Here is a 27,166-nt window from a genome sequence, read left to right as displayed (position 1 = left end):
ATAATTCGGAGTCCTGGCTTTGCCTTCCATCGTGCCTGAATTAAGGATACATTTTTATGAAAGTTTTATGGGAAGATTTTAATTTGCAATTTTTTTTTTTTTAGAGAACTGTATGAAACTCCATGAAAATAATCTAGCATTTAATAGAAAGGTGGCTTTTTGAAATGCAGCTGAACGTGAATGGAAACAGGATTTATTCTGAAATGGAAATTATATTTCTATCCCGTTAAAAAAAAATAAATAAAGCAGGTTAAAGAGAGGAGCTGCACATAATGAGTCAAGGAAATCCTTGCGCTGTCCCTTTAACTACCGAACATCTGATTCCCTCATCTGGCAGATGGTCTCTGAGCACAGATTTGCATTCATTGTCTTGAAATCTGTTTTCGCGTTGGTGTTATATAGATTTCAGAGGCAGATCTATACACGGATCAGAATACAAAAGGGCCGGGAGGAAAATATCACCAAGGCAGAGTGGTTTAAAAAAATAAATAAATAAAATAAATGGAGGCGCAGGTATCGTCCTGGTTCACAGCGGGCTGGGCTGGGGAGAGCTCCAGTTTCCCTTAATGGGAAATTTTACCTACATAGGATGTTATAAAAAGTTTTAAGGCTCGACCTGACAGCTCGCGTATGGTGACAACTTTGGGGTCTTGTGGGTGCGTTGCAGTCTCTCTCACTGGCTCTCGCTGGTGCAGGCAGTCTCTGCCTCCAAAACCCCGCAAGCTTTGCGACCGCGACCCGGTTCGTTCCCTCGGAGCGTTTCTTTTTTTCCTTTTTAAAATACCGCGCCTAAAAGCAAACCAGCCAACTACCTGTGCGATTGCTTTATTATGACAGGATGGAACAGATTTATAGAGATTGCTGCTTTTAGTACAGTTCGCTTGTTATGTGGCGGGACCGTTTGGCGTGGGGCGGACAGGCTCTGACACGAAGTTGAAAGTTCTGCCGGGCTCCCGCTGCCGCGGGGTTCTGACGCCCGGGGCCGGTGGGTCCGTCCCCGCCGGCTCCGGCCGCGCCACCCCCGCCTCGGGGGGGGACGGTGGGGAGCCGGGAGCCGAGGCGAGTGCGGGGCGGCTGCAGGACTGCCCGCAGCCCTCCAATCGGGGGAGGCTATGCAAATGTCACCCCTTATTTGGGAGCAGACTCCTCCCCCTTCTCGGTACGTTCGCTCCCATTGCTGTAACCCATTCATGGTGACCAGTTTGGGAAGGATCGGCTCTTCCCAGGCGTAGTGTGTAATCAGACTCTCTTTAGCTCCATTTCTTCCTTTCTTTTACAATTTATCCCGCTTCTTTTTTTTTTTTTTTTTTTTTTTTTTTTTTTTTTTGGATTAGGCAGCAATCAATTCTTCTCCCCGTGTCTGTTGAGAAACAGGTGATCCTTGTTAACAGTGATCAGTTTCTGGATGCAGTTTCGTCTCCTGCGTTTGAAGGATGATGATACCAGGCAAGACTGAATCAGCATAACTTTTACTTTGCAAGAGGAAAAACTTTTTTCCCCTATTTGAAGGCATTAAAAACACGTAGCATTTAGAAGCAGAAGAAGTTGGTTTTAAAGCTGAACTCCACTTTCCTGGGATCTGTGTGTGTCCATTTCAAAGGCTGCGTCTTTTTCTTTTTTTTTTTTTTTTTCTTTTCTCCTCCCTTATCCCCCAAAAGGAAACTGTTGCTAGTTGGAATAGACTTTTTAAATGTTTGGGATTCAAGATACTTTAGGAAGAGGACCACTTCTGAAAGATAAATCTTTAGGTTCTGAAATGGATTCCGTCAGGTCCTGGGTCAGAAACGTTGGGGTTGTGGATGCAAACGTAGCAGCACAAAGGTAACGGTGACTATTTCTCCCCCACTCTTCCCCCCCCCCCTTTTTTTTTCTTGTCTGTTTGTTTGTTTTTTTTTTTTTTTTTAAGCAAGCCTTTTCTTTACTTCCTGTTGTTGTTTGCATTTGATATTAAATTTATTTTCTCCCTTTCTGTCCTCCTCCCTCCTCCCGGTCGCCTCTTGTCAGTGAAAATTCAAGATAGTACAGCTAGAGCCAGGGAGAAGCGCTCCAAAACTGGAGAGCATCAAGAGTCCTAAAATCCAGCGCGGGGATCAGATGACAGAGAGATCGGATCATTCTTTCTTTTTCTGCACAAGGGAGGTGGTGGTGGGGTGGGATTGGTTGTACCCAGCGATACAGACTACTCTTTCCCGCTCTCTGGGTCGGACAGCTGAACAGGAGTGGACCAAGTTAGAATTAACTTAAATGTAGATCTTTTCCCCCGCCTCACCCCCCCGCCCCGGCCCATGTTGTTTTACTTAATTCAAGTGGCTCTATAGCTACTGTAGGCATTGGCGAAATCTTAACCCGTGGATTGAAGGCTGCTGGCTGACTACCCCAGGCGAGCGGCGAGCAAAGCGGGGTTCTGACTGCGGAGTGTGCGGAAACGGCAGCCGTGCCGGCAGCTGGGCAGCGCCGCGGCGGAGCGCGGAGCCCCGCGGGCGCACGGAGCCGCCGGTTCCTGCGCAGCCTTCGCACCTCACGCCTGCTTCCGTGTAGCACCTGCCTGCCCGTACGAGAGAGCTCTGCTGACCTGAAATACTACTGGAACGGGCCGAACTGGGGGCTTGTCTGTTTGTTTTTTACTTGTTTGGGCGGGTTAGCTTCCCCTCCCTTTTCTCTTCCCAGCCAAGTCGGCACAGGACCGTTATTCCAATCTCTTCCCCTTAGGGGTGAGATGGTGAAAACCCTTCTAGATAAAATATTTTTTTTTCTCTTTGTTCTCTGCATACTTTTTTTAAACAAACAAAAAAAAGTAGTAGCATCAGGGAAGGGGAAGGCCAAACTGGTCCCGGGAATAAGTTGGGTTTTATTTAATGTAGAGACAAGGTGAAAGGCATGTAATAGCAGATGGGACTGCAAATGAAACAGGGATGTTATAGAAATAAGTACATCCATGCCCCCACCCACGGCCTGATCCATGAGCAAGGTTTTCCAAGCACTATGGGAGGAGTTATCAGAGTTTTATGAATGTCGATAGACAGTTTAATAAATAGGGGGGGAGGAGGGGGAAGAAGGGGTTTATTCCTGGGGAAACCGAAAGTAAAAGGAAACGGCTCCTGAGAAGTCTCTAATTTGCGGGAGCGGTGGAGGTGCAGTCATATTGTGCTGGATGGTGGCATCGCCAGTTTTTTTTCAGAGATCCGTAACAAAGCAAGAAATTCGAGTTCTTACATGCAGAATAAGAGAAAGCCCCAAACTAGTGCAGTTGTGGCGGATGCAGTGAATTCACACTGTACCTATTTGGCAATGAAAAACACAGGGAAACATCTGTAGTTCTCCGAAAGAGTCTAATACTTTTGCCAATGCAGTGGAGCTATTTTGGGACTGAAAACCGAAGCTGTTCTGATTCCTAAGGCTTCTGGCAGATAGACTTAATCTGTCTATTAAGTAACATAGAGGTGCCTATGTGCACCTATTTTCTCTGCAGTAGGCAGAAGTCGGCATTAGGGAGAGGGAACTACAACTAATTTCACTAAGAAATGTAGCTGCAGTTAGGGATATCGTGGATACACAAAAGCGTTTGAATCGTTCCAAGCCGGGAAGTGTGTGGGAAACGTCACTGCATTTTCTGCAGTCAGAGACAACGTTTGGGCGAGGGCTAATTAACTTGAGTCTAAATTCTTTCAATTTAAATCAGAAATTGAAGATGCAGGCATCGGTTCAAATAGGTCAGTGACAAACTTCACTGCTGAGGAAAGTGGATCCTCTGCTTGAAACTAGCTGTCTTTTACTTAAAACGTAGGTGCCCTCAAGTTGACTGTCCACTTGTAGGAAATGTTTTAAGGTCGCTTGTCTCCTCCTACAGGGAAAGTGAACGATGTTGGGATGTGCAGATATCACTTCCAGACTCACTGATATGTTACATCTATTTCCCACCCTGCTCGTTGCATTCCAGAAATTAGTGTGACAGGCGAGAAGAAAATAGGTAGAGGAGGAAGTAAAACACTTCCTGCATTTAGCAATAACCGATCTCTTAGCATTCGGGCTCTGTAAATTATTCTTGTCCTCAGAGTGTAACTGTAAAGATATCGGGGCCAAGCCGAAACGAGCGTTACAATGACAGCTTCAAACTCGGGCATCGCCCCTCTCCCCCCGCCCCGGCTCCGGCCGCCGCCGCTGCCGGCCCTCCCCACCGTCCCGCTTTGGGAGCGGAGCCGCTGTGCCTGCCCGCCGCGGTGGGAGAGCGCCAAGGTCGGGACCGGTGATGACAAGTGACTGTTCGTAGGCTCGTGTGTCACTCGCACAAGGTGGACGATTCCCGGCGTTTCTCTGAATGTGTTCTGCCTTTTCTGTTGTTTTGCTGTTATTACTGCACAACCTGGTAATGTCTTTGTCTCTCCCCCCCCACCCCCTATCCCGTATGTTTCCTCCACAGCGGAGTAGCTTTGTCCAGAGCTCACTTTGAAAAGCAGCCACCCTCCAACTTGAGGAAATCCAATTTCTTTCACTTTGTTCTGGCTCTCTACGACAGACAGGGGCAGCCCGTGGAAATAGAGAGGACAGCTTTCGTGGACTTTGTAGAAAATGATAAAGTAAGGCTTGTTATCTTTCTTCTTCCTCTTTTCCTCTCCAAATTTGATCTTTTCTTCTCCCCCGTTGAGCTGCTAACTTTTAATACCCGTTGTCCCTGACAAAATACAACCAGCTCTTGTTCAAGGGTTCAGGTGCTTTGGTAGAGCTGTTGCCCTCTGTGTGCTGCTGCAGTTAAAAAGGCTTGCAAGCCTCTGCTGTATCGGGAATACAATGGGAATTTCATACACCCCCTAAACACAGAATAAAAAAAAAATTAATGGGGGACAAATGTGCTTTTGTTTTTTTTCTACCTACCAGATTTGCCAAGATTTATTAGTCACCCTAACAGAAGTGGAATCTGACCTGTAATACATCATATTATCTGTTGAGCTTGATTGTATGTATTTCTTAAGACTCCGAAGTCAATGGCAGGACTTGAAAAGCATTTGCTTTTGGATCTTAAAGCCATGTGTTGACCACTTCACATTGTTTTTACAATTATTTTCTTAGTCATGGACAAGATTTTTTTAATTATGAAGGATGCTTATAAATAATTATCTTCTAGGAAATTACAGTTAAAAAACATGCAAGAAACATCCCTGTAACACAGCCTTCAGGAAATGACTCAATATAAGACTATTGCGAAGTAATGAACACATTAAAGCCAAAACCCACTGAGCCTTGCCACTATCAATCTGCTTTATATTAACTGACTTGAAATGTACAAATTCGTCTCAGTGTATTGCCTTGAAAAAGTTGAGAGCATAATAGCAAATAAGAGAGGAAAAGAAGTTCTTGAACTCCTACAGGAAAAGATGTCAGCAGTATTTTGTAGTTTGTCCTGGGTCATTCGGAAGGTTAATATATCCCAATCAGTGGATTCACCTCTCAGAATTTTAATGAACTTTGTTGTCACTTCCATCATGATTATCAGCTTTTGCATTTTAAATGTGCCAAGTGTAAGTTCTGGAAGAATTTTTTATTAATTTTCTTTTTCAGGAGCAAGGCAATGAAAAGACGAACAACGGCACGCATTATAAACTCCAACTCCTGTATAGCAATGGTAAGTCCCATTTCCAGTCACCTTCTGTAGGATGTATAGGTGAGGCAAGGTTTGTAGGTGCTGTCACTATGATCTCTAAAATACACAGAAATTCCCTTGCACGATGCCCCTTCAGCGTAAGGGTGGGCTCTGAAATCTACCTGGTCTGGATGGGCTTGGGAAACACACTAGAGGAAACAAAACTAAATGGTCTTTCTGAGGATGTTTAATAAGGCACTGGATGAAACTAAATGGTTTTGTTCTGATGTTTAGGGAAAGATGCGTGTAACAGCATTATTTATTACTCTTCTCTCTTGCTCTAGGTGTCAGGACTGAACAGGATCTGTATGTTAGACTTATCGATTCAGTCACTAAGCAGGTGAGCATAGCTAATATGTGCCATGCTATCCTGTCCCACCTCATCCTTCCTTTTTTCTTAATATTGCCCTGTATGTTTTTTCTTCTCTGGTTCATTTTTGTCTATTGTTCATCTGTATTGCAGACCTTATTTTTGAGGGCAATTGAAAAGTAATGCTCTTAAGTCTCTCTTTTTTTTTTTTTTTCCCTCTACGGATTGTGGATTTTTATCCACTTTTTATCAATATTTATGTATAAGCTGCTTTCCTTGCTCATAAAGGCTTTGGGGGAAGGTATTTATTTGCAAGTGATGGTGAGCCTTCACCTCAGATATGAATATTATGACAAATAAGTAACCCCCTGGTGCTACTGGCTTACCCCTTTTCTTAATTTTTGTAGCCCATAACTTATGAAGGACAGAACAAGAATCCTGAAATGTGCAGAGTTTTGCTTACCCATGAAGTCATGTGCAGGTAAGATGACGTTGTTAATGGCATATCGTATGTTAAGTTTGTTTCCATAGATGCCAAAATGGCCTTTCCAATGAAGGTGTGGGTAGGAAGAGTTTGATTTGTTTGTTTGTTTGTTGTGTGGTTGATTCAGAGAGATTCTTTGTGTGGGAAGACTTTCTTTTTACATGTGGATAATACTTGATTTAGGTTCAATACAGATATTTGGGGTTTTTGTTGTGTTGTCTTTTTGTCTGTTGTTTTTTTTGTTTGGGTTTGTTGTTGTTTTGTTTGTTTGTTTGTTTGTTTGTTTGTTTTTTTTACTGCAAGAGTTTTAGCAACCCCAGGTCCACAGCCTGAGCTGCGCTATTTTTCTTTGAACTAGGCCTTCACATGTATTGTTTAAATCAAGACTTCTCATACGCTTATTTGTCACAAAATTCCTGTTCACCTTTTGGGAATGAGCAGTTTAACTTACAGGTTTTTACCTGGAAACCCAAAGGCATTCTTCATGTAATTTTCTCTGGTGAAATATTTTAATTTTCTTATTTAAATTATCATCATTAATATTCTTTAATTTTGCTTAGTTCTACCACAACCAAAAAGGAAACCTCTCAAACCAAAACACAAATCCTTTTTTTCTATACCATGTAAGCAATATTTAGGTGACTTCCACCTTTTAATTAAAAAGACACTATTTTTAGCATGTAAAGTTATAAATTAGAGGGTAATAGGAGTTGAGGATGTTTTTAATAACATTTGTATAAGTCTGAAGTTACATGTACCTTATGTATGTACATCATGCTTCCATGGTAACTTATTACTTTCCCTGTTCTCATGTAATTAAATTTTTTTCAATACATATAACAATGCAAACAGTCAATGTTCTTATATTAAAATGTGTTAAATTGTGCATAGAATGTTCTTTCAGAAAATGAAAGGCAAAACCAATCTTGACCTTTATTAAACACAGTTTGTGATTTATTGTATTAGCAGGAGGGGGTTAAGCTGTTGGACTGAATGTTGCTTCTTTTAGTGTTGCAGTTTGCTACTTGATTTTTTTTTTTTTTTTAACTAGCCTTTTAAGTTAATAGAGTAGTAAGAGCAGATTATTTGGACAGACTTCTTGTCAAGGGAAAGTCTCAGTTTCAGTACTTAACAATTATGTCAACTATTCCATTACTTTTTAAATATAATAAGAATCAAGCAAATGTTAGTGTTTATCTGTTGTGCTTTGCTCTCGTTAATTAAGAAAATGAGCATTGTTGACCAACAAATTGACCAAAATTGACCAACAGTCACATATGTATGCACAAACACAGTGTACACCATGTGTGAGAGATGCATATGACTCGCTTTACAAGGAAGGACCTGTAGATGTAGTAGTAAAGATCAAGGGTATATAAGTTACTTTCTGGCACATCTAGAACTTGCATATGTATTTAAATATATATGCTATCCACATTGTTGAAAGTCTTCGCTATACCTAGGTAAACATTAGAGAAGAAAAAAATCTTTGAATAGCTATACAGTTGGGTCCTGGTTTGTGATAACAAAATAACAGTTAGCATACTTCATCCTTCTCCATAGAGTGTAGTTCTATTTTAGAAGTTAAAATATTTCAGTAAACACCAGCACCTTCCCATCTAAATGAACCTCTTTTAAAATAAAATTAATTTGTCTTTTTTCCCTGCTTCCTCTCCATGCTTTTATACTATCAAATGCTCTGTTTCAGCTTTTATATACGTGGCCTCCATTGATGTCTATAACCGTATTCTGTGCTTGATTTAAGGTAGCATTCTGCAAATGTAAACCATTATTCTGATTATACTGAACTTTCCTGCTTGATAGATTAACCAAGGAAGAATTACAACTCAGGGATGTCCTTTCCATGTAAAACACAGATTAGTGAACGAAATCAAAAGCGTTCTGTAACCTAATCAAGACATTTGATTTTAAATGTCGTGTTTTCCTAAAGTACCTCTGAAGAGGATGCTGCGTACTCTGAAGAGGCATTACACGTATCACTTTGAATAATGCCAAGGGAATGGATCCAACTCTAGTTAAACTTGACATTTTATTTTATTTCTTTTAAGTACAATAATCAAATCTTCCTCATTGTGTGCTGCTTAAGTGGCAGCATCAATTTTTAAAGCCCCTAGTTTAGTTTGCATTAGTAACAGTATATAAAAATTTAATGCATTGTACCCACTCTGCTGTCCAAATTGATGCGTACTGTTTTTAAAAAGAAGGGTCTGCCTGTCTTTCTGCTGCTCGTCTTCCAATCTTTGCTAGTTGAAGGTGGGCTTTTTTTGTGTGTATTTTTTGTATGTCATCACACACACAAATATTCTTGCTGTATAGAGACAAGTGCATCCGAAACGGCATCTTCCACTCAGACAGTGACAGATGCATGCTTAGCAGGAAAGTTGTCTAAATATTGATACGGCTACAACAATCTGTCATACCAATTGAAAGTTAAACTCTCATCTCTCAATAATTAGTGCTTTCAGTGAGAGGCTCTATTTATTTATTTGCAGATCTGAAATTTTTCATTTGGGTTATTACAGCCTAATGGGAACAGTTCCTTATTAGGTGGGTCTATCTTAAATACACAATCTTTCCCCCCCAATGGTTGGAAATCAAGGTAAACAGTCTCCTCTCCTGGAATAACTTTTTTCCCCTCTTCTTTTTCTTCCAATTATCGACTAAGAGGAAACTAGTTGTTATGCTGCTGCCAGCAACCCCCTATGCCCTCAATGCTCAGAGGGTTAAAAGGTATTATAATTTGAACAGAAGTAGTCTCAGGGCCTACAGCTGGCTAATAACAGAGTTGTATTGAGTGCAAGCAAGCCCCACAGCTGTGACTTTCGCCACAAGGCTCAGACTAGACAGGAGCTCTAATCAGCTGGGCCAGGCGGCCACTGGGGCCTGTGTCTTTATCGGCCAGATGGTGTGAATTTAGACACTTTTGTTATGCAATTGCAGGGAGGAGTTGGGGAGAAGAAAACAAAACAAAGGCCACCATGCTGTGAGCTTATTTGAGTTTGAAATTAGAGACAGATTTTTTTTTTTTTTTTTTTTTTTTTTGGTGGGGGAGTGAGGGGAGGGAAGTTGAGGGCTGAATTTTAAAACCATTTTAGTCAACTGTGAGGGGGGGAAAGGATGCAAGTTTGCCTTTGGCGTGAGCCTTTTGGAGTATTCAGTTTGTAGATCTGGTGTTGTCTGTGGTAGCTTTTTGGTTTCTGTGTTTTAGTTTTTTTCAGGACTGTTCATAATGTAAACGATTATTTTTTCCCATGTAGATCTAGTTAGAGGGGAAAGTATAATGAGTAAAGGTGTAGCAAATAGAAGTCTTAGACCTTGATATTCTTGTTTTAAGCAAATGAGCATCTCTAAAGGTATGTTCCTAGCACAACATTGTAGCAGAAGTGTAAATATTGGTGGAGCCATGCCAATAATTTGCTTTGAGAGAATATTTTAGGCTTGATCTTGGACCACCAGAGTTCGGGATTTTTGCCATTGACTTAAATTGGAACAAGTCTGTTCTGTTACAGACAGCGCTTGTAAAACAAACCCAGTGGAAATGTTAGTGCTTGGATATTGTGATGAAATACTTGGAAACGGGGATTTAAAGATTTGAGAGGTACTTTTGCTAAAAAGCTGGGCTGAAACATCCTCAGTCTTTAAAAGCGCTCTCATTTATGTGTGAACTAGTCATTCATTGGAAGTGACTGACTGTTTTTCCCTAATCAAGATTTTTTTTCATATATGTTTGGGCTCAAAAAGTATTACAGTCAAAGGGAAAAAAAAAATCTAGCACCCTAACAAAAATCTGTTACCTGTGATAAGAATGTAGATATTTGTAAAATACATGGAGAACTTTAGCTGTAACCCACAGTTTTAGATGGAAAATTTTTAAGTATTACAAAGGTAGAGTTCCTAACTGTGATAATTGTGCAAACTTAAAGAAAACAAGATGCACTTATTTTGGAACCCAGCCGGGTTGTACTCCAATCTGGCATAATTCATTCTAAAACACTTACTATGCCAAGAAATGGCAGCCTCTCTGGGAAAAGTATATGAGCTGATGAGATGTAGTGGAGGTACTGCTGGTGTATTCTGCTGGAATGTTACTATGGTGTAGTACAATCAGAAATATTTTTTTATGACCATCTGTATAAGTTACAGGACTAAAGAATATCTCATTTAGTGTTATTGCAAAGAGAGATGACTGCTGTTTCACCTAGCTGTAAAAAAATAAAAAAAAAAAAACCCACACAACAAACCACTACAAAAATATTTTAAGAATTGAGTTCCTTTGGGTTTTTTTTTTTTTTTTTTTTTTTTTTTTATTAGAGCAGCATGTAAACCAGCAAGGACATTATTCCTGGTGTTATTTCCAATGCATTGTTATATTGGATGTGTCAGAAGTACATGCCAAATTTATAATTATTCTGAGTCAGGGTTTTCTGCTTTTTGGTTTTTTTTTTTTTTTTTTCTTTAGAAAATACCTCATAGCTTGGCTTTTAGTACAAAAATATGCAATTCTTCACAAACAATCATTAGGCAGTAAAATGTATAAAAGATGCACTTGAAACCAAGTTGGGAGAAGGAGGGAGTAGGGATATTCTTAGCTAGTGTGAATTACCATAGCTTCACTGAAGTCGATGGAGCTATGACAATTTACAGCAGCTAGAGGGTCTGCCCCAGGGATTTTTAAATATTTAGTGTATCCTTTTATTTTAAAAGGACTAGCATCGATGAATAAGAGCAGGTTTGAGGCAAAGGGAATGTAGAAATGTTGAAACAGTTAGAGCTGCTATTCAAATAGATCTGCTAGTTGTATCTCATCTTGCTGGGCAATTTCAACTTGCAAACGGGAAGTTCCTGGCACACACTGTAACTTAAGCAGAGAATGCATGCATTTGAAATTTTTCATATCTGAAAGAGGTTTTTTGTGTAAATGCTTATTTTAGGTGTTAATAATTGAAAATTAGGCATTTCAAGAAAAAAAAGCTACTCTCATATTTTGTACTGCCTTTAGTGAATTCAAGCTTTTTTTTTTTTTTTTTTTTAATTCCTCTGCTTGGAATTGCTTCCCAGTTGGAGAACTGTGGGATTCAGACTGACTTGAGAATTTTGCAAAAGTATTCAGCACATATTATACCACTGTACAAAACCTGAAACAATTTCTTGATTCCATATGTGTAAATTTGAGCAATCTCAGCAGAATATGAAAAACATAATTTGGAAAGGTATTTGTGTAACTTAAGGCAGAATCTGATCTGGTGGCTTCTGAGACATATGGGACTCTTTTGATACAGTCTCCTTAGTTTTGGATGCCTCCATTCTCCCCCTCCCATGTTAGGTTTGGTTGGAACAAACTACCTGAGCATCAAGACAGCTTAAATCTTCTAACAGACTTCTACGTTGCTAGAGATTTTTAGCACTGAGAATTTCAGAGCAAGGACTGTTTTTAAAATCTATTAAACTTTTGGTACTCGGCTGGTGTGTATGCAAGTAGCATCACCCATGTCAATGAGTATATCAGTGGAAATCAAATAACTACCTGTCTCTTTATTGTTTTTTGTTTGGTTTTTATTATTATTATTAAAAATGTGAAAAGGAAATGTAGTGGTTCTGTTCTTCTTTCCTGAAGAAAGCGTGATTCGCTGGGAGTGGAGAAAATCTAATAGTTCCTGAATGTAGGTTGTACTCTTCCCTACAATCTCCTGATATATCTGTGTATATATGTACACATTTGTGCATGTGCACACATACACATATGTACACACACAGTTGTCTTGGCATATGTGAGCATGCACACATACATAGATGTGGACATAACACAGATATCATCCTGCAATATGTACCTTACTGCAAGCTCCTGAGGGCAACAGCATAATCTTGCATTTTCTTACCAAGTCAGATAAATATATTTCTTTTATGTTGTGAGCTTATCGGAGAGAGTTCTCATTTCTGTACAATCATGTTGGTGGCCACACAGAACAAAATGTGTATAAATATAGATTTAATCTTAAGGGCTTATCGTCAATGAAACAATTGCAAAGGGATTTACAGATGGAATGCCAACCTGAAAAATATCTCTCCAGATCCTTAGTAGGATCTAAGTATGTTCAGTTTCTTTTTTTTCATTGGTGCTACTGTAGTATTGAAGTTTTCCGTGGGTGTATGAAACTTACGGGTTACTAGATATTTAATAATCAAATCAGTTATTAAAATATAACAAATCAGTAGGTTTCTTATAGTCAGTTCTAACACCTTCTTTTGACAGACTTTTAACCATACATAACACATGATACTCGTGCCTGTAATGTCATTATGACATCTGTTAATCATTTATTAAGCCTTTATAAATAGTGCCTTAGTCTAAAGTGTGACCACATTGCTGTTCATTTCTGGCTGGAAATTTCAAAAAAGACTATGGGTAGCCAAGTGCCAAACTCCAGCTGGAATCAACCAGGATTTGGGCACCCAATTCCCTTAGCTCTTCTCCCTTCTGGAAAGCCTAGCCAGAATTTTCTCAGTTGCTCTTCTATATATACATTGAGTACTGAAGGTTTGCAGACAAGACTGTCAGCTGGTTGCTTTGGTATCAACCATCACAGTAATTCTTTAATTTTGGTTTTTTTTCTCTCTAGTCGGTGCTGTGAGAAGAAGAGTTGCGGCAACAGAAATGAGACTCCATCTGACCCTGTGATCATTGACAGGTAGGAAACAAATCCTCATTTTCCCAGAAAAGCAACCCCAAATTGTTCTGTGTGTTTTGAGGTAGCTGAGGGTCTTTCTTGAAGGTTATCTGTCAGTGTTGGCCATTCGGGAATGTCTGTGTGTTGTGATTCTTTAGAAAAATGCCAGCCTACGAGTTGGTTAGCTTTATTCCATCTGGACTTACCTTGACAAAATTGTTGTTGTTTATTTTTTAAAGTAAGTTCTCTGTGTATCATTTTCAATGTGACCAAATATTCCATGTATGCATCTGGAATATTTTCTATTCACCAGAGATTTGATCCAACTGGAGTACTGAGACAGATAAAGCTTTGAGAAACCTGGCAGCTTCAATAATATTCTTTAACAAAATAAGAATAGTTTTGCAGAAATGTGGGGAGGAAGGAAGGGGTAAAGACAGAAATACAATGTATTAGGTAGGATTAAAACTGAGTTTGGGGATTGTAAGCAATTTTATATAGAACAGCAGCTTCGTATATTAGTTCCAGATCCAGGTCTAGGTTCCGCTTGCCAGTTTCCAGGTAAATAACATAAATGGGGACAGCAGCCATTTGTTAAAGCATGAACTAGCACATTAAAAATTGTGAGGCTTAGAAAACCAGCCTGTGGAACTCACTGACTTGAAGTGTTGTTTGAGATCTGGAGTTCAGTAAGATTCAAAAAGGAAAAATAAGAAGATAGAGCTGTTTCACAAAGAACTACACAACTAAGATCTCCAGAAGGAGAACAGTAAATAAGGAAAAAGTCAGGAAGGAACCTTTCTGCCCCAAGATAATTCTATAGTAGCTGCTTAAAGAGTTTCTTTTCCCTGAAGCAGCTGGTACAAGGGGCCAGTGGAGGGCTGATGCTGAAGTGTATTGATTGTGAATTCAGTTTTTATGTCTGTATGTGTCTACATTCTAATAAGCATTATCTGTCATAGTATTTCTTGTGAGTTTGTTGGGGTTTTTTGGCATTCAGAATGCTCAAGCTGGTTTGAATAAAGATCTACAATTATTTCCTTCATTTTTTTTTATCCCAGAGTCAACCTAAATGATTTTGGAACTTTGTTGATGTGACAGGGTTCTTCCACTCCCCTTACCCCATGGTTATCCCTTTTAATTTTGTACTTACAAGTTGCGGTTGGGGCCAAAGTTGGAAATCCCAGCAAACTAAGCTGTTTGTGTGGGTGTGGGGGGCAGTTTCCTGACTAGAAGCAGAAGTCCTAGATATGCCATCTTGACCTTTTCCATGAAACTTTTAGCTCTTTTTTGGCTGTGTTGATGTTTGGTATGAATCTGCATTTGGGAACTTTCCAACCTGAAGTCTGAATTTTCTGAAACTCGTCTGACTGCTGGAGAAGCAGCATGACTAAAGCCTATGTGTTAAGACCATGAAGGGGGTAGTTCCTACCACTAACTGAATTTGTCATCTTGACCAAGCTGTCCATTCTCATGCAAAATGAAGATTCTGATGCTTTGTGTGGGGGATTTGAGATCTGTTGATGTAAAATGCAATGAAAGTGAAGCTATTGGATATAACAGGGTTATTCTTTTTAACAACTGTATAAAATGTGCATCAGATGTAAAAGTCATCTGTGTGGTCAATGAGTCCTGACCTGTCCTAACTTGCTCTAAGCCTAGAACTTTTATTCCTAACTCCCCTGCTAACAGCAATAGGCATTCTGCCTATAGGCATTCTGTTTGTGTGGAAGCATCCTCTAGGTTTAGTCTGGCAGTTTCTTGTTGAGCGTCAGTTCTTCCCTTTCATCTGTGTGTGTGTGTCTCAAAATTGCAAGTGAAACCTGGAGTTTAGTAGGGGCAATAATAAGGCAGATGAGAGAAATAAGGGGTACAGCCTGATAAAGCTGTTTTCACTTGGTTTTAAAGGCAGCCACTAAATCAGACTTAGGCCACCGGGGAAAGAAATTATTACAAATCTGCACTGCTGTCTGGAGGTGGCATGGTTTAGTGAACAGTGTAGTGAATAGAAGCTAGACTCGGAACTAAACCTTTTTTCTTGTTCTACAGCTAATCAGTAGTGCAGCATCTAGCAAATGACTCCCTCTTCTGTACAGTTAATTCTATTCCACCATTTAACCCAGTTAAACAAGGTTTGAGGAGTGAGGGATAATCCTGTGTACTACATCTTAATCAACACATGTAATGGAAGTATAATAACAAAGTTATGCTGTACATGTCTGTGCACAGAGGAATTCATTGTCTAGTCTGTCATCCTCAGACATTTCCACAGCAGTAAGTACAACTACTTAGGAGTTTAACTAAACAGTCTGCTCTCCCAAGCTACATTCAATGGGGCTAATCTCTCTGTCTTCCAAACAAACAGAAAACTGCTGGAGAGTCATGAGTGTTCTGAACTAACTTGAGAACCTGGGTAGTGTGTTTTTATTTATTTAGGGGGCCTTTATATGGCTTCTTTAGAAGAAAAAAATCTGTGCTTAAGAACTTGGTAGCAGGTGGAATATGATACCTGAAATGCAGCTTGCAACCATCTGCAATCATGCAGGCCAATAACTATGGTAAGATTTTCAGTTCAGTCTTGGCTTCATGGTGTTTTTTTTCTTAGTTTAAAATGAACCACAGGTTTTCTTTAAAAATAATTGTTTGAGAAGATAGGTAAATGTAAAAATTTGTCACGTAACAATGCAGTTGTTACATTCTGGCCTGACTCTAGAGGAATGAAAAATAAATGTAAACGGAGAGAGAAGGGATTACAAAAATACATTTCTGTTATGCAGAGCCATGTCTAAACAGTGTGTGCAAAGTGAAATGGGACTGGAGCTTTCCATTTAGAATAGAAGGAAAATGGAGGCCAAAAAAGAACTTGGTTGTCTGAAGGTGCTAGGTTCTCCCTTTGAGCCTAGGTTAAGTAATATGCGTTGCTCCAGCTGCAAGAGTGTGTGAGAAGATTGTGGCTGGCACTCGGGAGGTGCCATCTGCATTGTAATTCCAGCTGTGTCGGGGGGGACCTACATGGTTAAAACATGGTTTGATTGTACAGCATAGAAAAGACCGACATCTTCAAAGCTATAGTAGGTGACTACCATAAGGTGTGAGAGCAGAGACAGAACCCAGTTTTGGGCTAAGGTGTCTATAGCTTAGGTCTAGCGGGTTCTGTGTTTGATTTGCGACTCCCACAAAGGCAGTGGCCTACTCAAATAGAAAGGATTTGGGAGGACACCACGTTACTAATCTCTAAGCTGCTCTACTCTACAAGCAGCCTGTGTGGGGCACGCAGGTTCCCTCAACAGCAAAGGAGTTGCAAAGTAGAGGGGTTTAGAGTCCAAGATGAAGCAATCTCTATATGCTATTCACAGGTATACTCCTATCATGAATGGGCATAATTTTAACTACTTTGGGTACCTCTAAGGGTCATGAAGAAGCAAGGAGAGGCATTGATACTGGATGGAGATAGACACTGGTGTCTGTGCTACCACAACTTTATTGTTTATTGGTTTTCTTTTTTGCCTGAGCTAAGAGCCTGCATCTGTATGCCTGTCTGTGCTACGATTGCACACTTCTGACCACACTATAGATGCATCCTACAAACCTCACGAGAGTAATGAAATATTCAAATTGGTTGAGGTTAAAACCTGCCATTCAATGTTGCAGTGAACTAAACGTGCACCAAATTTATCTGAGTTCAGGGACTACATTATGAGTTGCCGCAAATGAACATAACTCCATCAGTAGTACAGCGTTTTCCCCTTTATTTGTTTCTTTCCCTGCTTCCTTGCTTTTTATGCTTCCAGAGACTGATGCTTAGACTATTGTATTGGTTTACCTGTTTATTGCTGTTGGGAGGCACAATTCATTGGTGTTTGCCAAATCATGGAAACGTGTATCCCTGTTAAAAAAGGAGGAAATAGTTCAGTGGGAAAAAAATGTCAGCCATGTTGTTGTTGTTGGGTTTTTTCTTCTCCTTGAATGAATTCCAAAAGTTCTTATGCTGAATAAAACATTTCTGCTGTGACCTTTGCTCTGGGGACTAGATTTAGATCCTAAGGACCTTGCAGTTATTTTTCCGTTCACTCTTGGAAACTAGCACTTTTCTATATAAAAGGGAGCTGCTTTGCTGAAATCTGCTGTGTACCCTCTCCCACCACCAAAGATCTGTAATAGTAGAGTATTAGTCATTAGAGTATTTAGGTCCCTGCAATGTTCTGAGTCAGAATTCCAATGTAATTTGTACCGGAATCTGACTTCAGAATGCTGCCTCTGTTTTAACATCAGTGATACAGCTCAAATGCTGCAATGCTGCTATTGCAGGTGTCAAAAAGCAGAAACAGGCATAACTCCCCTGGAGCGCAGGACTGAAGGGACCACCTGAACATACACAGGAGATTACATGATAGATGTTTAGTCCAGAAGCATTGGCAAAATATGCACTTGCAAGTTTTTCAGACAACGTGAGGCACTGTCACCTCAAAATGTTAGAGCAAGCTTTAACTTTGCGTACAAAATGAAAATTCATCAGAGCTAAATTGCTTCTAGTGTGTACCCATGGTGGATCATAGCACTGGTGGATTCCCAGTGAACTTAATTTCTATTTATCCTGCCTTCCTGCTTAGTTTTTGAAGTTAGTACCTGCGGAATAGGTAGGTTTATGAGACTTCAGAAACGTAAATGTAAATGGTTTTGTTTCTTTTTCTCATAGCTGAAGTGGTGGTTCTTAACATTCGTTTTAATTCCTGGAAATTAAAGTGTGAACTTTGCATACTAACATTTCCTTCTTTGTTGAAATCATAGACAGGGATATGAAGTGGATTGGTTGGGGTGGCTTTCAGACAGAAAGGTGGAAGTTTGTTCTTTTGAAGATGATACTTCCCAAATGAAAGCTGTATTTTGTCACGCCTATATTATAATTACTTAGTTTGCTACCTTTCCAACCCCAGTTATGCAAATAAAAAGAAAATTTGTCTCATGATTGAGAGGTCATGGTTACCGCAATGAATTTCATTCCTCATTTTACTGCAAATTTTCTCTCTCATTTTAGGTGAGTTGTATAGTTTTGGATATAAATTCCCCATTCATGAAGTGGGAACGATCTTTTTCTATTTTATTTTTTAGTTCTTTGTGTTTCTTAAAGATTTAAGCTCTGTAGAGCAGGTTATTTTGTGTGCTTGTTACTCTTAGTGTTTTACCTAGTTTACTACAGTTGTGATCTAATTGAAGCCTCCAGGGTGCTGGGGAGAACTGGGTGACTTTTGGTTGAACAGTTTATTTGTCGTCTGTCCGTGTCGTCGTGTCCGTGTCCCCCGTCCCGTGTCCCCCCCCCAGTAAGAGATACAGAGTCAAAAGAAATTTCTATGTAATTTAAACGAAACATCTTAATTCAATTGAACAATGCAGTGTAACTGGGATGGGACAGAATTTTTTGTTACTATGGGAGAAATGACTTGGAACACCACTGCAAAATGTGAGCATAAGCTCTGTGCTGTGCATAGCTGGCTGTCTTTGTGATTTTACTGTGTGGAGGCTCTTGAGCCCTCTGTTGTCTTTGAGCTGATGGAATGAGGTCATTTAGCTCAGATGCTTTAAGAATCTGAGATCCTGGGTTCAATTCCTCCTACTGTTGGCCTAAACTCTTCCTAATTGTCCTGTAAAAGATCTAATGTGTTTTGTTACCACCTTTTATTTATTTATTGCAATTGTTACTGGGGCGGCGGCTGCAGTGATGAATGGGATTGAGTGAACTGCTGGGTTGTGTGGCTCATTACCTTGGGTTGAGACATGCACTAACCAGTGGGTGGAGGCATGGGGCCAGATCTGCAGCTGGGTCAGCAGTGCTACATTGACTTGCAGCAGCTGAGCACTTGTCACAGTGGTTTCAGTAGATGGTAAACTACATTATTTGTCAGCTGACACATGCTGTAAATAGTTAGGCTTTTATTATTATTGTTTTTAAAGAAAAACACCAAAGCACGAACACAGCTGGCACACTTGTTAGTATCTCTACGAAGAAGCAGAAGAGACTGGATTACATTCTTGTGCCACAGTGGTCCATCCCCTCAATGCAGAAATGGGGCGGCACGGATAGAGGTTTTCTTCCCTGCTGATACTCATGCCCTACCTGCTGTATAGATAAACAGAGGACCGAACTCTCCCAGGCTGTCTGTCTGGCACATTTCACAAGCACTAAAACTCACTTTAGGACAGACAGCTGTTGCCAGGCTTAAACATTCTGACTATGCCCCTATAGTGCCCATGCTGTGTGTCAAAGTGCTCTGTGTGAGATGTCCACGTTAATAGGACTGGGCTTTATGTCTTTTTGTGTTCCACATGCCACTCCCCCCTCCCAATTCTCTCTCCCTAAAAAAGGCAAAAGGGCATACAGATTAGCTTTCATTTTGAGGGATCTGGCTTGAAATAGGTGCAGACTTCTGGCTATCCTGCTTGTTTTTTTTTTCTTTTACTTTTTTCTCCCCCCCCCCCCCGTTAATCTCAGCCATCTAAAAAGGACTTTATCCCTTCCATCTCCCTTTCAGGCTGATCCCAGAAACCATTGGGTAACACAAGGGTATTCCCTAATGCTTAGAGGCAGAACAGTGTGAATGGAGAAGCCTGGATCAAATTCCCACTGATATTGAATTCCTCTGTCACTTTAAACAAATCACATAACTCTGTGCCTCAGTTTCCCCCTTAGCACAAAGTGTTGTAATTACCTAGCTGTGGGAAGTGGTTTCAGATTCTTGGAGTTTTTGTTTTTATTTTTTGTTTCTACTGCAACAAGGATTTCATTTACATGGCAGAGTTGGATTGTTCTTGTTCTACTCTGTTCCCCATACTCCTTGTAAGCCCGCCAAGGTAGAATAAATCTGTTGCTGCTGTGGTGTGAATCTAGGAGCCACAGATAGACGCAGCCCTCCTCAGCTCCCTGCGTGCTCCAATCCCCCCTTCCAAGCCTCCAAAACCCACAATGATCTCTTCTCTTGTCCTAGGGAGTCAAAGTCCTTTGTTCACTGCTAAACCCTGCTCTCCTGCAAAGAGCTGCTGTTGTGCCATCTGTCTCTTTATGAATTTTTTAGTAGACTGGATGTTTGTGGGGAGTCAGTAACTTAAAGTGCACTATCCTAGCCATTTGACAAGTGGTTCTGTTAGAGTGTAATTTATTTGTTCCCCCCACCCCCCGCCCTTTTAGACCAAAAGAAAATTTCCTTACTAGTTTGCTGTCCAAAGTATCTTGCAATCTTTGATGCGTTCAATCACTTAAAGCTTGTAAATGGAGTAAACTGGAGACTAACTTGTGTCACCTAATCTCTTTTTTTTTTTTAAATGTTGTCAGACAACAGATTTTCCAGCAAGCTGGTGAGTCAAAAGAAGCATAAAGATCTCTTTGAGTGTGCTAGAAAAATGAAGAATGGACTTGTGGTTAAGGAACTAGTTTGAGCTGTGGAAGTCTTCGGTTCTGTTCCTTTCTTCCTATTGCACAGTCCCTGTGTTTTTCTAGCCATTCACATAGTCTCTGCTTAACAGTAAGCCAAGAATAAGGGTGTGCTTTCACTGATAACCTAAAGATACATATGCTGAAAATCGATGTGTGGAAATACTATACTGGTATGGAAAACTGTTGCTGTTAGAGATTGTTCTGGAGTAATTAAAAAAGTTATTCTCCCCCCAGACTCTTAGTTGCTGCTGCCTGGGCTGAAGGTGTTACTGCTTCTGAAACTAAGCCAAAAATAAATTAAATGAGTTTAAATCACTGCTGATTTCAAGCACAGATTTATTAGGAAACTAACAGAACTGGAAACTCATTTCCACTAGCTTTTTGCACATGTGTGCTTCTAGCCATGTGCTGTTATTGTGCGACTGTGCAGCCATTTTGTCCTGGGCACTATGAATGGAGCTCTTGCCTTTTTGGGTATGTTGGAGGGAAAAATGTAATGGGTGGGAGCGTTAATCAATATTGATTGCTTTAGTTCCACTAGGTCTGTAACTGGAATATTTAGCACATGTTCTGGTTTCAGAACTATAAGGTGAGCATGGTTAAGTCTGAGGAAGGACATATTATATAATTTAAAGAAATACAATCTGACTATTGCGACTAGTGCCTGGAAGCCTTAAGAAGATAAGTCCAATGAAGACAAGACTCAAATGATTTTAGTAATTCTGCATAAACCAGATAAGCTTCCATGATGCTGTAGTGCAGTTTGGATGGCAAGCATGGATGAATTCCAGTCTTGTTAGATTAGTTGTGCTTTAGCTCGGATAAAAAACATTGATGGTACTGGCAGGCTGAATCCTGACTGAGCAATGCAAAGTTTTGAGCAAAGTTCAAACATATTGTGAAAAATCCTTGTCCACTTTTAAATTGAAGCTCTGTCCCTGTAATAAGGAGAATTTGATCCAGGTTGTGTTGTATTCTCATAAACAGCAAGTGAGGAGGTTAGATGGCTGCACAGCCAGCTGATAGTAAGGGGTCTCAGAAGGACAGATGAGATAGCAGTGTAAGGAGCCATAAGAATCAAAGAGTTTGGTAGTAGTGGAGAGGGGAATGGAACAAAAGTTTCTCATGAACTAAAGCATCTCTGGGAATAGAAGCCAAGGATAAATTCACTATGCAAGCAGCACAAAAGAAATTCTGGTCATATAGAGCAGTAATGTGTAATATGAGGTCTCTACAACTCAACTTTTTGAAAATGGGTCTGCATTCGCATGGATCTGTCTGCACTCATCATTGGAAATGCCAGTATTTCAGAGTATTTGCATCCTAATGAAAGCATCCTCTGGGTATTTATGACCTAAAATACTCTTCCTTATTACTTTTCCACTCCTCTCAGCCTCCGTCTAGACCTGGTTTTATGGACTTGTCACTTCATCTGCCCTAACAGTTTTTGTTACTGCCTCTTGCTTTCCTTTTGAACCTTTTGTTTCTGTCTATCCCTTCCTTGTGTGTTTCTTCCACCATCTGTTTCTGGTGGATCTCATATATTTTCTACTCTGTAAACATCCCAGGATTCCAGCCTCTCTGAAGCGAGTGCTTCACATCTGAAGAAGGCCTCCCAATTAATGCATAGTGTTTCCCCCTTTCAGATAGTGTATGAAATAATTTCTGTCCCGCTCAGAACATCACCCGAAGGCCTTGTAAAATGAGGACAAGATTGAGATCAAAAGTATATAACGTATATCTGAAACTTGCTTAAGTCAGCTGGAGATGGGCTCATAATTTTAAAAACACTAAAAGCTTACATGACTTGCCCAAGATCACGTAGGAGGTCTGTGACACAGTGAGGACTGGAATCTAAGTCTGATGTGTTCCAGGCTAGATCATGTAAGCATGTCCTGGAACAGCGTTTTCCTCTCTGCAAGTGTAATTCATATTCGCATCTTTCTCTCTGATTTGGATCTCTAATGTGCTGCTGTCATCCAACCCATCTGTCTGTCTTTCTTTTTTTTCTTCTTTTTTTTTTCCCCATCTTTTCTTATCTTCTAATTTCCTTCACAAATAAATGCTTATTTCTCCATGGGCATTCCATTTATCACTCCATGTTTGGTGGCTTTCCCTTCAAGTGGAGGCCATTGAGCTTGTAAATTGTATTGGATCAGTGAGCCTATAATGAGGCTTCTAAGTCCAAACAGTGCAAGTCTGCTGGGATTTTATTGTTCATAAAGCTTCTTCCCTGGGGAGTGATAGAGCCATTAGGTGTGTGCTGTGTTTAATATTTGGTCATGACAGGAAGCAATAATTTTCTATCTTTTACTGTGGCTCCCAAGTTGTTTTTAAGCAGTTGGCTTATTTGAGTCTCGGTGACTGTGATGGCATTAGGCAAAAGGAATTTCTCTTTCCTATGTGGGTTCGTATCTTCCGTACAAAGGCTATTTCAAGAAAATAAAATAAAAAGTGTCAACCGATTGCCCCGTGGTGGCTTTTAATCACTTGCCCCTCTGATGAACTCCCAAGTGCTGTCACACCTGACGAGATGGCATAAAGCTGATTTCACCAGATGATGGCATTTCTCATGCTGAAGGGATTTTTTTCTTTATTCCAGCAGAGAACAACCACCAGGGCTCCTATTTGTATGGTATGTTATGGATTTGGGGATTTATCTTGTGCAAATCCACATCAAAACTTCCTTTAATTTCAGTTGAAGCAGGAAAGGTTTTATTCAAGTATTCTGGAAATGGCTATGTATATTCTCACAGAAAAAAATTCAAAAGCAGTTTTGGGCACCTCCAAATTTTTTCTGAGGTCCAACTATGAGCCATTTTCAAAAGGTTCCATTTTCAGATGGCACTGCATCTAGCAAAAACATTTTCATTGAGATAATTAAAAAAATGAAAATAATATTTTTAATCTGCACCTAAAATGTATTCTCAATGGGGGAAAAAAATAAACAAAAAACCCACAGGAAAAAACAAGGACTGCAAATCAGTCTGCTTTCCCAGGAAAGACTTACAACCTGGGAAGCAAAACTCTGCATTTTTCCACCTTTTTATTTTTGCAGCCCTCACCTTTGCTCTTTGAAGATCAAGCTTATTTTAAATTGAGAGTCTAAAGCCACTTGATAATTCTCCAAGTTCACATGCACTTTTATTCCTTGAGTGTTTAAAACGGAGCTTTGTCCCACATTTAACCAGTCTAATGTTTTTGAACCAAGTGTTGTGTTTTTCTGTAGTACCTTCCAGGAGACATTTGGGGTAGAAATGCCATCTAGGACTGTCAGTCCAGCATCAGCCTGACGGACACCCTGTTTTTCTTATTTGTTCCAGTAGGAAGCATTCTGTGGGCTATAGGAAATGGCAGTACAGTAGTTTACACAGATTTTCCTTCCACTATTGCACTGCACCCAAGGTACTAAAATAGGGTAGCCTTCAAGCTGGGAAGAGGAGTAACGCTGTGACAATATAAATGTGCCTAATGCAACTATGTATGAAGGTTGTTCTGCTGTCCATGAGCAGTTGTTCTCAGGGAAATTAGTGCAGTTTGGAGAGAGTTTTAGATAGGGCATAGCGTCTTACCAATCGGTAAGCAGAACTCCAAGGTAAGGTTTTTTTGTAAGATGAGTATTTCTCCAAGGGGAAGAGAAATAGAATAGGATGAGAAATTTTAACTGACTTTAGAAAACCCTTAGTTCAATGTCCTCTTTTTGGCCTGTGTTTTTTAAGCTTCTTATTGCTTTGTTTATTCAAGATCCTTTAACAAACTCGAGGTATTGCCCTAACCCATTCCTATCCTAGGTTTCCCACCGAAGCAAGACGAAATGAAAAGACTGAGTTAGAGGAAGCCCATAATGATGAGTGAAATCAGTACATACAACTCCTCCTTTCCAGCTCTTCCCCAAAGCCTGCATTGATTAAAAAAGAGGTCATGTAGAGGAAAGAGTAAATTTGGGGCAACAGGCTATACAAAATCAGACTCTGAAGGCCACAGTGTTCACAGATCAGGTTGGGAAGCTGGCGTTCTCAGGTCTTACCTGTTATAAACCCAGCACTTCGTATTAACAAAGTACGCTGTAGTGGAAGGGGTGGACATTAGGATGTTTGAAGTCCATTTCCAGAACTCCTCTTCCTGTGACCTGCAGAGGAACTTGGACTAATCACTTCTCCTTTGATGTGCCTCATTAAATTGCAAGACCTTTGAAATGGGGACTGTTTGGCAAGCAAGATGGGCTAAGGGAGGAGGAGGAGAGTTTCATCTTGGCTAGGAGTGCTAGGTGATTCTGTTGTACGAATTGCAATAGCAATTTAAATGGCATTGATGGTATCTGTCAACAACCAAAGATGTTTCGAGTATGCTGACAGTTAGTTGAGGCGGAGCAGAGTCAGTCCGCACAGGCTGACCTCTTTCTGAAAAGAACATTCTTGCTTACATGTTTAGACACCTTGGTGTCAATTTAATACACAGTTACGTACCAATTAATTTATTTTTTAATAAGTAGCCCAGTGATTGAGCTGGAAGAGTCCAGGTTGTAGAAGCGTTGCACCTCAAAGCATCATAACTTCATACCCACGTAGCCTGGGGCAATTAGTGAGCAAAGTGACTCCAGCTCTGCAGCCTGTGGAATGTTGAGCCCTTTTCCCTCTGCTCAGTTTTTGGCACGAAGGCAGAAAATTCTGCTGCATGGATTTTTCATCCCTTTAAAGAAAAAAGAGTAGAGAAAGTATTCTCATTAGAAATGTGAATCCTAAGCAAACTAAAATGATGTTGTCAGTTATCACAAGTTCTTTCACGATTCAGGCTCTGTAGCCTGATAGAAAGTTGCTCCTCTGACAGTCTTTCCCATGTATTCCCATTCCTGGTGCTTCCCTCAAAGAACTAGTCAACTTTCTCCACAGGATGTGCCATCGGTTCTGCATGCTTCTGATGCTTGCCATTGTTGCTGCTGACTGCCCCACCAAGCTGTTTTTTAGCCTGATTATTGTAGGTGTTCGCTTGCTCTCGTTAGATCTGTTCCTTTGCTCCAGGGGAAAAGTTTTCCACTACCATATTTTCCCGCTGGGTCCTTGTCTTGATCTTTGCAGCTCTGTGCAAGAGGCTTGTATCAGAAAGGAAAGAAATAATTGCCTTGCTCTTATGGCTCTGTACCCAAGAGCTATGTTGCAAAAGCACGACTGCACAAGGTACGTTTGCATTAGCCAGATACACACACGTTCTTTTTCAAAATGCTGAACCTTAGAGGAAGATCATTGAGTGTTTGAAAAGAGGTGGCATAGGGAGGGTAATTACAGAGGCGTTTAAAGCAGTTGAAAGCCAATACACAGTGAACAGATGAAATTAGCTGATGGCATAAAGAAATTAGACTTGAAGCCGAGAGTGTTGATGCCAATACAAATTGGATTTAATTATTTTTGAAGAGATGCGGTTAGGTTTTCTTCTGCAACATTGATAAAAAGCTATTTCAGTAAATGGGTCCCGATTCAGCAAAGCAATTAGCACTTGACATTATTTAGCATCAGCATCAAGAAGCGTGTACATAAATATTTTCTCGAAACTAAGTCCTGAAAAGAAAAACGAAACTGCTAAGATTCCCATCTAGGCTTCTGGTTTGTTTATATTTGCAAACTTTCTGTAAGAAAGTACTGTTATTGAAATTTCCTTTTTTTTTAAAAAAGATGAAACTTGGGATTCTCATGTTCACATGAATCTAAAACAAAAAGTGCTGGTTTGGATGATTGGTAAAGCTGAAGAGGTCTGCCTCCTTCATACATGCTGTTTATCTTAGGGATCTATGTTAACTTTTTATTCTGGACAGCTTTAAATGATCCTTGAATTTATAGCTACTAGAAATGTCACTGGGTCTTCAAACTAGATTGTGCTAGATACTAATTTGGACTATGAGTGAATACTTGAATAGTGATGTTTTTCCAATCTCTAGTCTTATTAGGAACATGGGTGCTCAGTACCTTGAAGAAGAATAATGATGACTTTTAAGGTTGAATCCATGACAGTATAAATCATTCTTCTTGATGTTGACAGAATATCTGGTCAGTCAAAATTCCTCTGCTAAAGAGGGGAGAAAAAGTATACAGTGTTGTGTCAGTGTCACTTGTTGACATAGAACCTCAAAAAAATATCCTCTGGGACATTTTGGTTAAAGGTGGAAGTGGTTTTTTTTTGGTTTGTTTTGTTTTTTGTTTTTTGGTTTTTTTTCCCCTTTATCTCAGGCATTTCCCAGCATTCCTTGAGGGACATCTGGTTCTCTCATTTCTAGCTTTACTTGGGTGCTTTCAAAAAGTATCACTGTCAGTTTCTTTCTATTTAGCCAAACAACACAAGCAGGATAGTAGCCCTGCTTGATAACTTGCCTAAAATATAGTTGCCCTTCAGAAGCAGTGACCTTAGCCATTTCTGTGACTGCTAATGTGACTGTGTTCCCCTTTGTTTTCTTCTGTAGCTTCAGGGTTTTTTTTTCAGGCAAAATTTATCTTTGTGTTATATATGAAGATATGTCAAGTTCTGTTGGTTTTTTGGTTTTTTTTTGTTTTTTTCTGCACTCATACATTGGATGGCTATTTTACTCCACTTGATAGCACTGCTTTAGCAAGAGAAAAGCAGACAACATATAAATGTT

The 27,166-nt window shown here is 40.1% G+C and overlaps 1 protein-coding gene across 2 annotated transcripts in view; it reads left to right on the top strand.

Moving 5' to 3' along the window:
* Nucleotides 1-1,690: 1,690 nt before the first annotated feature.
* Nucleotides 1,691-27,166, top strand: part of EBF2 (EBF transcription factor 2) — a gene marked incomplete at both ends in the record, with an annotated part of 143,279 nt that continues 117,803 nt past the window's right edge. For both annotated transcript variants that reach the window (XM_082495811.1, XM_082495810.1), the window contains 6 exons: nucleotides 1,691-1,821; nucleotides 4,418-4,574; nucleotides 5,554-5,617; nucleotides 5,920-5,975; nucleotides 6,353-6,426; nucleotides 13,068-13,136. In XM_082495811.1, coding sequence (XP_082351937.1) covers nucleotides 1,691-1,821; nucleotides 4,418-4,574; nucleotides 5,554-5,617; nucleotides 5,920-5,975; nucleotides 6,353-6,426; nucleotides 13,068-13,136 — 551 coding nt within the window. The remainder of the gene's footprint in view (nucleotides 1,822-4,417; nucleotides 4,575-5,553; nucleotides 5,618-5,919; nucleotides 5,976-6,352; nucleotides 6,427-13,067; nucleotides 13,137-27,166) is intronic.

Source organism: Vanellus vanellus, assembly GCF_965231255.1.
Source record: "Vanellus vanellus genome assembly, chromosome: 26".
Classification (NCBI taxonomy): Eukaryota; Metazoa; Chordata; class Aves; order Charadriiformes; family Charadriidae; genus Vanellus; species Vanellus vanellus.
The sequence above is the reverse complement of the archived record's forward strand: the minus strand, read 5'-3'. Positions and strand labels throughout refer to the sequence as shown.